This window comes from Mustela nigripes, chromosome 14 (assembly GCF_022355385.1).
Source record: "Mustela nigripes isolate SB6536 chromosome 14, MUSNIG.SB6536, whole genome shotgun sequence".
Lineage (NCBI taxonomy): Eukaryota > Metazoa > Chordata > Mammalia > Carnivora > Mustelidae > Mustela > Mustela nigripes.
This window is the reverse complement of record NC_081570.1, coordinates 70462862-70476911: the sequence shown is the minus strand read 5'-3', so window position 1 is coordinate 70476911 and position 14050 is coordinate 70462862. Positions and strand designations below refer to the sequence as shown.

Here is a 14050-nt window from a genome sequence, read left to right as displayed (position 1 = left end):
CAAAGACTCCACTCCAAAACTGCTAGAACTTGTACAGGAATTCAGTAAAGTGTCAGGATATAAAACCAATCCACAGAAATCAGTTGCATTTCTCTACACCAACAACAAGAAGAAGAAAGAAAAATGAAGGAGTCAATCCCATTTACAATTGCACCCAAAACTATAAGATACCTAGGAATAAACCTAACCAAAGAGGCAAAGAATCTATACTCAGAAAACTATAAAGTACTCATGAAAGAAATTGAGGAAGACACAAAGAAATGGCAAAATGTTCCATGTTCCTGGATTGGAAGAATAAATACTGTAAAAATGTCTATGCTACCTAAAGCAATCTACACATTTAATGCAATTCCTATCAAAATACCATCCATTTTTTTCCCAAAGAAATGGAACAAATAATCCTAAAAGAATAAATAATCCAATCAAGAAATGGCAGAGGATATGAACAGATATTTCTGCAAAGACATCCAGATGGCCAACAGACACATGAAAAAGTTCCATATCAGTCATCATCAGGGAAATACTAATCAAAACCATGGTGAGATACTACCTCATACCGATCTGAATGGTAAAATTAACAAGTCAGGAAATGACAGATGCAGGAGAGGACACAGAGAAAGGAGAACCCCCCTACACTGTTGGTGGGAATGCAAACTTCTGCAACCACTCTGGAAAATACCATGGAGATTCCTCAAAAAGTTGGAAATAAGGCTACCCTACAACCCAGCAATTGCACTACTGGGTATTTACCCTAAAGATACAAATGTAGTGGTTGGAAGGGGCACGTGCACCCAAATGTTTATAGCAGCAATGTCCACAATAGCCAAACTATGGAAAGAACCTAGATGTCCATCAACAGATGAATGGATAAAGAATAGGTGGTATATATATACAATGGAATACTATGCATCCATCAAAAGAAATGAAATCTTGCCATTTGTGATGACATGGATGGAACTAGAGGGTATTATGCTGAGCGAAATAAGTCAATCAGAGAAAGACAATTATCATATGATATCCCTCATATGGGGATTTTGAGAGGTAGAGTGGGGGGTTTGGGGGCTAGAGAAGGAAAAAAATGAAACAAGATGGGATCAGGAGACAAATCACAAGATACTCTTAATCCCCCAAAACAAGCTGAGGGTTGCTGGGCGGAGGGAGGGTATGGAGAGGGTGGTTGGTTTACGGACATTGAGGAGGGTATATAATATGGTGAGTGCCGTGAAGTATGTAAGCCTGATGATTCACAGACCTGTACCCTTGGGACAAATATACATTATATGTTAATAAAAATAATTAAGAAGATATGGTCCACATATACAATGGAATATTATGCCTTCGTCAGAAAGGATGAATACCCAACTTTTGTGTCAACATGGATGGGATTGGAGGAAATTATGCTGAGTGAAGTAAGTCAAGCGGAGAGAGTCAATTATCATTTGGTTTCACTTACTTGTGGAGCATAAGGAATAACATGGAGGACACTGGGAGAAGAGGAAGAGAAGTGAGTTGGGGGAAATCAGAGGAGGGGATGAACCATGAGAGACTGTGGACTCTGACAAACAAACTGAGGGTTTTGGAGGGGAGGGGGTGGAGGGTTGGATGAGCATGGTGGTAGGTATTAAGGAGGGCATGTATTGTATGGAGTACTGGGTGTGGTGCATAAACAATGAATCTTGGAACACTGAAAAAAATTAAATAAAAAAAAAGAAACTGATAGCTGATGCTAAAAATTGGATTTAAAAAAGTACAGTAAAAATTGGATAGCCATACGAAGGATGGGGGGAAGGACTTCACTCCATGCCTCACATCATAAATACAAAGACAACTAAAAAAATGGATTTCTGGATGAAAGCAGAGAATAAAAATCATCATTGCCTTGGGTTAGACAATGATTTGATTTAGCAACAAAAGTACAAAGTATAAAGGAAAAAATGATAAACTGTACTTCATTAAAATCACAAACTTTTACTCTTCAAAGACACCATTTAAGAAAATAAGACAAGCCATAGACCAAGAGTAAATATTTGCAAATTATGTATTTGGTAAAGAACTTGTATTTAGAATATATTTAGAATTTTTAAGACTTGGTAATAAGAAGACAAAAATCCTGTTTTGAAGGTGAGCAAAAGATTTGAAAATGTGTTTCTCCAAAGAAGATACACAAATGGCTTCTAAGAACATATGAAAATATGCTCAACATCATCAATTATTAGGGAAATACAAATTGAAATCACAATGAAATACCAATTCACATATAACAGAATGGTTATAATTAAAAAGACTGATGATATCAAGTATTAACAAGAATGTGAAGAAACTATAACCCTCATATATTGCTGGTGGCAATGTAAAAGGGTAAAGCCACTTAAAACAATTTGGAAGTTTCTTCAAAGAATAAACATAAACTTAGCCTTGACCCAGCAATTGTACTCCTAGATATCTGCTTAAGAGAACTAAAAGCAGAAAAACTGCTCAGTCTTGTATCCAAATGTTTATCATGACATTATCCAAATAATCCCAAACTGGAAATAACCTTAATGTTTATCAGTTGCTGAATGGTTAAACAAAATGTATTATATCCATAAAGCATGCTATAATTCAGCAATAAAATTATTTTTTATGTTCTTTCACATGGATAAACATCAAAACTTTTAAGTGCAAGAAGTCAGAAACAACAGATTACATGTTGTATAATTCCATTTATATAAAACATCCAGAAATGAAAAATCTGTAATGACAAAAATCTATAGGGACAGAAAATCTGTAGAGGTAGAAAATGTCCAGAAAAGAAAATCTGTAGGCCCAGAAAACATCAGAGTTTGTCTGTGGTTTAGATGAAAAGTGGAGAACTGCCAACGGGTATAAAACTTTCTGAAGTGATGGAAATATTCTAAAAATGAATTGTGGAGATGGCTGCACAATTCTACAAATTTATTAATAAACACTGAACTCTACATTGAACTCCAATGACAAAGTTTTATGGTATATAAATTATACTTAATTTTTTAAAAGTTGTCATTGTTCCTGGGTGGTTCAGTTACGTCCCCAACTCTTGATTTCAGCTGATGTCATGGTCTCAGGGTTGTGATATTGAGCCTTCTGTTATATCTGGCTCCACGCTCAGTGGGGAGTCTGCTTAAGATTCTTTCCCTCTTTCTCTCACCTTCTGCCCCTCCCCATGCTTGCAAGGGCACATGTATGCACTCTCTCTCTCATTCTCTCACTCTCCAATAAATAAATAAATCTTTAAAATAAAACGTTGTCAAGTGCTCCTCTATGTAAGTAGAGACAGTTGACTGAAGCAAGGATCTTCTTTGCTCTGGGAAGAATCACTTCAGTGGACAACTTAATTATGTAGGTGTAAGGCTAGCAGGCATTCATTAGCTGGGGGGAATGACCTAACAAAAACCCTTTGGAGCTAGTAAAGGCTATTCCTTCCCAATACCTAATGGTAAACAAAATTAATTAAAGAGGCGGAGGTAAGTAGATCTATATTAAAAATAAAATGGGGATCCTGAAAGGGAAGGATTAAAACTAGACATCATTCTTCCTAAGGTTTAGAATTACCAGAATTTCTTTCATGAATTTTAGTGATAGTATCTGTGGTCCATAAGTAGGAAGGCACACTAAACAAGCTTTATCAAAAAGGAAAGGAGAATCTGAGTTGGTGATTTAGGGTTTAAATTAGAGGCACTATGTGCCAAATTTAGTGTCTACAGAGGACGTATAGGCAAAACAATATAAGGCCAGACAGAGTAAATCACACAGTATAAATCCTGAGTAAAAAGGATATTCATTCAGTGCCCATTTGTTCTTAAATGGAATTAGGGGCCTCTGAAATCAACTTTTCTAATGGTTCAAGGATACTAAAGTCCAATATTAATATGAAATCTTTTGTTTAAAAATCATTTTATATTTTTATAAAAAATAATGGTATAAAATTCAATTATTAAAAAAATACCATGAGGACCAAACAAAATTTATCTGTGAGCTACATCTGAGTTATAGACAACCAGTTTGCTATTCCTGCACAAGATGTTCAAGAAAGGAAGGCTGATTTGGGTACAGTGTGGGGAAAGGGCTGAAAGATACCGTTGTCACACATTTGACCTGGAGTGGAAGTCAGGCTCATGAAGCATTTAAGTAAATCCTGTGCTTTATCGCTTGGATAAACATAACACTGGAAAGTCCAATATTAATATGAACCATAAGGTCTCCACAAGGGTCAGTGTCATCACATCAAGAGCAAGGATACATCAAATTCTTGGGGATAAGTTTTAATCCACGAAACCATGTAGCAGTGGCAAAATCAAATGAAGCTGAAAATGAGACCACTAGCTTATATACTAATCAAAATTCTCACCTCTTTATTCATGCTTTGAAAGGAAGATTAGCCTCTCTGTAATGAGTGAACTGTCAAAAGTTAAGCAGTATGTGAAAGGGGAGTGGAAGGAGACACCAAAAAAAGAGCTACTTAGCAGTCGTGCTAATATAAACAGATTAGTATAAGTGATTAATCTGAATATTTAAAAGATGAAACCTTATTTGTATCATAAGTGGCCATACTAGTTATACAACTAGTTAAAAGCTCAGTTAAAAACAGCCATTATTTTAGGATTTTGCAAGTAATATTCAATCCTTCAGAGAATGTATCAATTCAGTTTTGATTTATTAGCTCTTTTTGGAAGGCATCTTATTTTCAAACTTCTCTTTCTAGCCTGTTCATCTTCTTGGTCCTCATAATGCACACACTGTCTCTCATCTGACAGGAAACCCAAGACACAAAATCTTTGCTATAGGAGCCAGAGACCCATTTTTCTTACACACATACAGAAAGATTTCACATAATAGGTACTAAAAGCATGGACTTTGGAGCCAGACTGCCTGGGTTCAAATTTCTTCCTATTTAGGTATGTTATCTTGAAGAAATTACTGTCCCTCAATGTGCTTTATTCTCTTCATCTGTAAACCCTACTAGGCTTTTTAAGGAATTACATGAATGAATACATGCAATGTCCTTAAAACAATGTCTGACAATAGATAAATGTTGCATATGATAATGTATATGACAATATTCCACCCAGGGAATATGGGAATGAAGGGATAAGAGTCACAGCTATATTGCACAATCAGAAGTATGTGATATACTTTATAATATGTCTGAATCTCCAAGTAGATTATTGTCTGTTGACTACCAAGGAACATATAATGATAATGCTCTATTTGTCAACTAAAATATGTCTTTCAGACCATTTGCTCCTAATAATTGATCAGTTTTGAAAAGTGGAGAATTCTGATGAAAACTAATAATAAAGGAGAAAATAAGGCAGGGAATTTAAACATCTCTGAATAGTGAAAACAAATTCAACTCCAAAAGATTATATTACTTGTATATCTGGGGTGTAATTATTACAAAAGTCTTAAAATAGTCATAACAGTTCTCCAAATTTGTCCTATAAAATATAAAAATAATATGTACAAAGATTTCACTAAAAGAATGTTTATCACAGCATTTTTTTGTATAATAACAAAAATTAAAAACAGTCTAGATGGCCAGTGATCAGTTAAATAGTGTTACATCCTTCAATTGAATACAAATTAAATACAATTGAATACAAAACAGCCATCTTAAAATGTATTATGTAACAACTCTTTATGACAAGCAAAAATGTAATAAAATACTGTGCACTAAAAGATCCACATTGAGGGGCTGGTGGAAATTTGTTCATCTATGCAAAAAGCAGTCTATATATACAAAAGATATCTAGAGCTACAAGACTATATGTACAAAAGGTTTTAGCAGTGGTTATCTTTTGGTGGAATTGTGTGGTTTCTTTTTGTTGTTGTTCTTTTCTAAGGTTTGCAAATTTTTCTCCAGTGAAGATATATTATTTGGTAATAGGATTAAAATATTACTAGGGAAAAAGTGCTTCTCTAACTTTAATGTGCGTATCAATCAGCTGGATAATTCTGTTAAAATGAAGATTCTGACTCAGGTTTGATAGGGCCTGAGGGTTTTTCTTTTTTTGAAAAATATTTTATTTATTTATTTGTCAGAGAGAGAGAACACAAGCAGGGGGAACAACAGGCAGAGAGAGAAGCAGATTCCCTGCTAAGCAAGGAGCCCGATGTGGGACTCTATCCAGGACCCAGGGATCAGGACATAAGCCAAAGGCAGACACTTAACTGACTGAGTCACCCAGGCATCCAGAGCGTTTTCCTTTGCAACAGGCTCCCAGGTGATGCTAATGCTGTTGGATTGGCAACACACTTCGAGTAGCAAGACAATACCTAGAATATATACTTAATCTTCCTTTTTCTCTAACCATGTAGTATGGTTACTCTTGCAAAACACAAGCAAATAGAAGCTACTTTTATGTTATTATACTTGATATACAATATGGCATTGCTAAGTAGCCCATGGAAACATTTTCTAATGTTAAATTACTTAATTTTCCCATTAGCTTAGTATAAGGTCTGCTGATTATTCAAGTTCTTATAAGCAATCATGATAAAAATGCACAGATAATGCTGAAGAGTTTAGTGCCTCTGGAAAGTGGTATTTTCCATGTTCAGGCCAGCATCTTACTGCTTTTGGTTAGTAACCATAAGCCTTTGAAATAAATCGCAAAGATCATAATAGAACAAATTAAAGAATGCTTGTTAGTGTAAGACCATAGTGATATTTAAAGGCAATATAACAAACAACTCAGTGTTTATTGAGAAATAGGCTGGTAATACCAAAAATAAATTGACAAATTTATGCCCTCTAGGAGTTCAAAGTCAAATATGGGAGATATGTAACTTAAGGAATAATGTAATATAACTTTAATAATAAAACTATTACTAAAAAATAAAAACTTTTTTTAAATCTATAAAATAAACAATAATTGAAGTGAGCATAAGATGATAGGAGAACAAAGAAAGAAGATTATGAATTTTATTGAAATGAAAAATAGGAAAAGAATGCTCTGGTGATTTTTGTTAGAGATAGTAATTGAACAGAGTCTGAACGTAAGAGCAGATCTTACCACTGGTGGGAGAAAGGAAAAGGAATTCCAGAGAGAAGAAACATCTTAAATTAGCACTGTTATTGTAAAGGGAATCCAGTGTCTGACTATTCATTTGCCATGGTCATGTACTGACCAAAAGTCTTAGTTGTAAATACCTGCCCAGCTGAAATAGAAAATCTTTAGTATCCAAATTTCCTGCTTATTTCCTGGCAGAATAAGCCAGTTAACTTTTCCTTTATTATGCTAGTTAAAATTAAAATTCTTTAGGCCCTTTTAACAAAGACCGTACATATACTATCTTCCACTTAAAAAAAAAGATTAGCTCCCCACTGTCTATTAGAATGTAGTTCAAAATTCTGAGTATATGATAGATTTCCAAGATCAGATCTACAGGCTACCCTTCTAATATCTTACCATGTCTTTTATTAAGTAAACCCTAAATTTTCATGTTTTCACATATTTGTGTATGTTATTTATTTTCTTATATTAAAATAACCTTTTCCTCCTTTTCTGAGTCTCAGAAGTCAATTCATTCTTCATATTCTTAAAGGTAGTCCCATCTCCCCTTAATGTTAATTTCTTCTTACACTAAGCTCCTACAGTAAACTTACAATTTTAAGTAACCATTTCACTATACCTTAAATATTATGTTGGTTGTATGTTTGCTCTTCCTACTCTTGTTTTTGAAGGTAAGAACTAGAACTTATTTTTCCCATAGCCCATTTATAGACCATGATACAGTAAATTCTCAAAAACATTTGCCAAATGACTAAAAATGGATTGCTACCAAGAAACTTATGGAATAGCTGCTGATAGAAAAAGCAGATAAAAGGATAATGTGGATGGTGCTCTAGCTTAGAAGTTACAATGGGGAAAAAAAGGAAGTTGCAGTAACACAGATTCAGTGGCCTAAGAAATAAACATGAAAGTGGTATCTGGGTGGCTCAGTCAGTTACGTGTCTGACTATTGATTTCAATTCATGACATGATCTCAGGGTCATGAGATCCAGTCCCACATTGGGCTCCACATTCAGTATGGAGTCTGCTTGAGATTTCTCTCTCTCCCACTGCTCCTCCCTGCCCCTCTCTAAAATGAATAAATTAATCTTCAAGGGGAAAAAAAAAAACATGAAAGTGAATTGTCTTAAAGATCGTATGAGCTTTGGAAAGGTAAAACTAACTAGATAAAGTGGCCTGATAAACCATTTTAGTTATCTAATCCTACCTGAAGAAATCTATATATAACATTGTGTATTTGTTTAATATGATACGTAAATCTAAGATTCACTCATACAGCTTTTTATCTACCAGAAAAATAGCTTGTCAATTCATGGGGAAGGAGAATAAAAAAAGTGTTTGATGGTATTCACCTATTTAGTCCTTAAAATGTTATTAGACATTCATTAAGTGTATAAAGTCCAAGATTTAAATCGTGAAAACTTCAATTAAGTTCAGCATTGTATAATTTGATATACCACTTATGATCAAAGAAAGATTTAAAAGCTAACCATAATACATTTGCTACAAAGAGAACTCAATGAACATCAATACTCCTGTTCATTCTGAGTCAGAACAAAAAGCAGAATTCCTCCATGTTTTTCTTTTGAACTTCTTGTACTTATATGTAGATGGAATCAGCTGTTAAATATTTATGTTATCAAACAGGAATTCCTGTTACTTAGTTTAATAACAGAAGATAAAACACAGTTCTGTGTGGCTTTTATACTGTATTTCTTCCTATATTTACTATCACTAGAGAAAAAACTTGGATTAAAACTTGTTACATTTCATAAATGCTTAAATTGGTAATTAATCTTTACTCAACAGGCAATTTAAAAAAAATTACATGTATTTTCTGTGCTTAGTTGATTTCTTAAAATAGCACTTTTGGAACAAGCATATTCAGAATGTTTATTATCAGGAGATAGTACATTCTTTTTTCTTGTCAAACAAGTCATACAAGTAGAATGCTTTAAGTAGCTTTGAAGAATGTGGTTTTCATAAAAACTTCATATAGTAAAAGTTCCTTCTATAACTCACTCTGTAAATGGTAATTTGTGCTTTCATCACAAAAATAAACCCTGGAATTTTGAAATGATAGGATTTCTGTTTCTGTTGCATCAGTGTTTTCTCCTCTACAGTAACACACTCCATAACAGAAAACTAGAGCTTGTGTTTACTATACCCATCATCATGTATATAAAATTATTGTGTCTTTTGATATTTTTGGGATATGAAAGAGAGAAGAGAGTAGAAGAAATACTTGATTAATGAATATTCAGTTATTCTAAATATTTCTTGTGTCATGCCTATTATTTGCAGGGCTACAAGGCCTGCACCTAATTTTACTTGTGTTACAAGTGTACTATTTATTTTATTTTGTGACATCAGAATTCAGAAAAATGTTAACAGCATTTTATCAGTCTCTTTTTTTCTTTTTTCTTTTTTTTTTTTTTTAAAGATTTTATTTATTTATTTGACCGACAGAGATCACAAGTAGGCAGAGAGGTAGGCAGTGGGCTGAGCAGAGAGCCCAATGTGGGGCTCTATTCCAGGACCCTAGAATCACAACCTGAGCCGAAGGCAGAGGCTTTAACCCACTGAGCCACCCAGGCGCCCCATCAGTCTCTTTTTTCTAAAAGAAATCATGCTCATGATGTTATCTTCAATAGTTAGTTTTAAAATGTGTTTCAGAAAACATCACAGGCCCCATACATTTTTAAGAAATAGTGACAGTATGGTTCAAACATAAGTTTTATTACAAGCCTGTGATCTCATTCATTCATCAAACACATTTGAGATACATTTACTAAACAGACACCTACTATGTCTGTTTTGGAGGAGTAGGTACTAGTGAAACAGAAACTAATTCAGTACTGTCTCCATTCTTAATTGAACGCTTAATTAAAAGGTCTTCCAAATGCATGAAAAAGATTTCCAAAGGGACCTAGAAGAGTGCAATTTAATAGAACAGGACAAGTGGAATGAATAACAAACTTCTGCTGTTTGGTTAATCTTAATAATGTAGAATTATTTCTAATATTTAACAGTTCATTACCTTGAAGATATTTGAGATTCCTCATCTATCGACCTGCTTTACAGTAAGGATTAATTATAAACAATCAAAACCTTCAAGTAAGAAGAATTTTAACAATATATGTGTTCTTTACTTTCTCCTTAAAACAGCTCAAAGGAGATAAAAAAAAATTCTGATGCAGTAAATAAATAATTCAAATAAACTTCTATAGAACCATGAAGGTACTGTAAAAAACCAAGGACTAAATTTTGTAAACCATTCTTGGTTTGTTTTATTTTTTTAAACTGAGTTTTAAACTGCAATGGAATATATAAACAGAAAAAAGCAAAACCTAGTGCTATTTGATCATCAAACACAGCAAAAAGGGCAAAGGTACCAAGGGTAATTCTATTGTTCCTTTAATCACAATGACAAAAATACCTTGGGGAGGGTATTTTTGGTGAGATGTGGAATGGAGGTACTGGTATTGTTTATACCTGAAATTTATCTTTTAAAGTGCATGTCACCAAAAATGGTTACATTTTAGCAAAGCACCAAGTTCAAACATTTTAACATGCCTGGAAAGAATGTGATGTATGCATAAACAAGTTTTCCCTCCTTTAACCACAATTAAAATAACATAAAATAAAAATATAAAAGCTTTTGTTATTTATTATGTTATAAATATAAGATTTTACATAGAGTACTTATACTATGCTTTCGTATTAGAAATCCTGCTTATAAAAAAACCTGAAGTAACTTTCACACAGGTACTTAAAAATAAAAAATGGTAAACACAGTAGAACTTTAATTATAAATTCCAGAGTCTTCTGCCCTTTTAAATTTTAAGGATTATAAATCCAAAAAACTTTAAAAAAAATAAACTGATTATTCTTTCTAAAATTTAGGCTTTTCACTTTCATATAAGAACAAAAAATAAAAACAAACTAACATTCACTAGACATGACATAAAATTCTGTAGAAAATTTCCTACTGACATGGGACTTAATGGTCACATATAAAACAAAACAATGAACTACACGATTCAGTTCAACTTATAATCAAGTTTTGTGGGATTTTGCAACTTCATCCTGCAAAATGTCCTTGTATGAATCACAAAAAGACAAAACATTGTTCTTTATGTTTGATTCTAAAACTCCAATTAGTATTTTAGCTTCTAGTTAAAATGTATCATTAAAAAAAAACAAACAAAACTTACTTGATCTGTCCCATAAAGCAGTATGCTCAGAGAAATGAAGGCTGTCATTTTCCAGAGCAGTTTTCTGATCATGTGCAGTACTTTTAGAATGTCTATGAAATAATCGGCTAGCAAAACCTTCCAATTTCTGAAGAGCAGTTGTACCCGTATACTGGTTACAGGGTAGTTCTTTATAAGCTGCCATTCATGTGCATTTGCACTTTACTTAAAGTAAATGAAAATATTTTCAGAAGGAGCTCAACAAGTTCTTACACAGAAGCTAAGAGCTATGCATGTGTCAAACTTCCTGTTTGCAGGGTATTCAAACCACTACTGCTGCTCTGTTTCCTGTTAATATAAAACAGTACATTACTGAGCCTTTCTTAGCAAACCCTTCATCTCAACTAGAGATGGGGATTTTAAAGACTTGCAATATCAGTCTAAATGGTTTTATGCTTAAGAGTGTTTAATCTTAGTGAGAACATTAAAGATAAGACTTTATATACAGACTGAAAAAAACTTTTCAAAAAGAAAACTAGTTAAACATGTATTACAACTCTATGCAAACAATTCAAGGCCAAACCACTCTCCAAATATAATATGTTAAAAAGGTTGTGTGGTTTTGTTTTTTTTTTCAGGAAATCAGCTAATGTACAGATTTTATGAATCCTGATAAGCAGTTAACTTTTCACTGAAAACTCATATAAACTGGATATTAAAAGCCCTTGCAAAACAACTTTATAACATGTTTTAACTAAGAAATATCTGAACTAGCACTTTAAAAAAAGAACCAAATGTTGCTAACTCATTGACTTAAGTCTAATATATACAGGAACTACAAAAATGTAGTATATGAGTACTGCTTATCAAACTTACCATCTGCTGACAAGTGTTTATCAGCAGTACATTTTAAAATATGAAAAAATGAACAAAATATAAGATTTAAAGTTACGTAAAATCAGCCACAGCAAAACATTTCAACTGAAAAAAAAAAATTCCTTCTAGTTTACTGAAACATCTTAATTTTTAAAACTTAACACTGAGTACTACTTCTTCACTGATCCCTAACTTTAGGTCTGACTTAGAAACAACTCCTTTGATTAAAAGAAAGTAAAATTTGCCATTGGCCAATTGCAGGAAAAAAGTAACCTGTGACACTTAATTATGAACTCGAGTACTTGCCTTTTGACACTAATTAAAGGATGAAAAATCTATATGCTTTTCTCCTTGGGGGAGAGAGAGGATCTACCTAAAAATATCTTAGTCCAAATTTCCTGCCAGCTGCTTGACAAATAGAATAGGAACAACAATAATAAATAAGCTGGAACAATAATATAATCAGTTTAGGACAACACACACACACACACACACACACACACACACAAATTGACTTATGAATTTTGCCAAGTAACAGCTCCACTGTTGTATATTTTGTTTTGTGTAATAAAATTAGTATCAATGTAACCAAATAGGGAACAGTATCTATAATACTAAGCTTTTAAAATCTGTAGCTTTCTGTGTAAACATGTGTGTATAAGAATAGATAATTTTTTTAAAACATCTGACAGTGCTTTACACAAAACAGGACTGAACAAGTGTCTGCAGTCTGTTCAGTCTCTACAGAGCATGGAAGGACTACAGGGCCTGAAGTGGATGAAATCCCTTAATTCTCTGCCTTGCTATCTTAGAGGAGAAATTTCTTTCATCCTTGAGACTCACTCCAAGTGTCACCTCTTCACTGAATTTTCCAACATATTTCTTAGAAAATAAATTGCTCTCTTCTTTCTCCACTGATTTAAACTTCTGTGTTAAAACTTGCTATTTATAAATTTATGTCTCAAATTATGTTACTTGAATTCATCAATATAGAGCATGTATTATATACTCAATATGTTCAAGAAAGCATTCTTTTTTTTTGAAATTTTATTTTTGTTTTCAGTGTCCCAAGATTCATTTTTTATGCACTATACCCAGTGCTCCATACAATATGTGCCATCCTTAATACCCACCTCCAGGTTCACCCAACCCCTTAGCCTCCTCCCCTCCAAAACCCTCAGTTTGTTTCTCAGAATCCACAGTCTCTCACGGTTCGTCTCCCCCTAAAAATGAAAGCATTCATTTCTAACAAATTAAAGGTCTAAGTAAAATCATTAAATACTTGAAAATGTTTTAATTTTATTTATGCAATGTCATTGAACTCTTTTTTTCTACAGTTACTAAATTTTGTTCATTCTTTGGGTTTCATTTTTATAATGTGCAAATGTGAATTTCTAAAATAACTTGTTTTCCCTGATTCCAGTCATTTCTTTCAATCACTCATCTCTGACACATTAACCTTCCCAAAATATTCAACTCATGGTATTCTCTTCCAAATGAACGAACTAATCCTAACACTTCAACCCCACCATATCATCTTTAACATGTTTAGCCAGACATATTCAAGGTTGCTCAAGCTTAGAACAGATATTCCAGAGTCTTAACTAGAACACTAAGATTCATTTATTTAAAACAATACCTAAGGCTATTAACAGCAAAGTAAATAGAAGAAGGATGGGGAGGAAGTAAGCCTTACTAGATGAGTGAAAACCCTACATTTGAAACCTGGACTGTTTTTTCAGTAAAACTGTTTCCATTTGTTACAAAGTCCTTATAGAAAGTAGAATCTTTAGTCTGCAGAGCAATGTTTCTATATATGGTAACGTGACCAGGAAGTTGTTGCTATGTAAGTACTTAGGCAACTTGATTTTTATTAAAAAGAAGAACTCTACTGGCATCTACTGCTAGAAGGAAATAACTACAGCTTTTACTAAAACGGAATTC

At 33.3% G+C, this 14050-nt stretch overlaps 1 protein-coding gene across 3 annotated transcripts in view; it reads right to left on the bottom strand.

Moving 5' to 3' along the window:
• PRKACB (protein kinase cAMP-activated catalytic subunit beta) overlaps positions 1–14050 on the bottom strand; it is a 124746-nt gene that overhangs the window by 57872 nt on the left and 52824 nt on the right. Inside the window, exon 1 of one of the 3 annotated variants that reach the window (XM_059375253.1) lies at positions 11252–11524. The exons of the other annotated variants lie outside the window; for them this stretch is intronic. Coding sequence (XP_059231236.1) covers positions 11252–11435 — 184 coding nt within the window. The 5' untranslated portion in view covers positions 11436–11524. Of the gene's footprint in view, positions 1–11251; positions 11525–14050 lie in introns of those variants that run through there. 3 annotated transcript variants of the gene reach the window in all.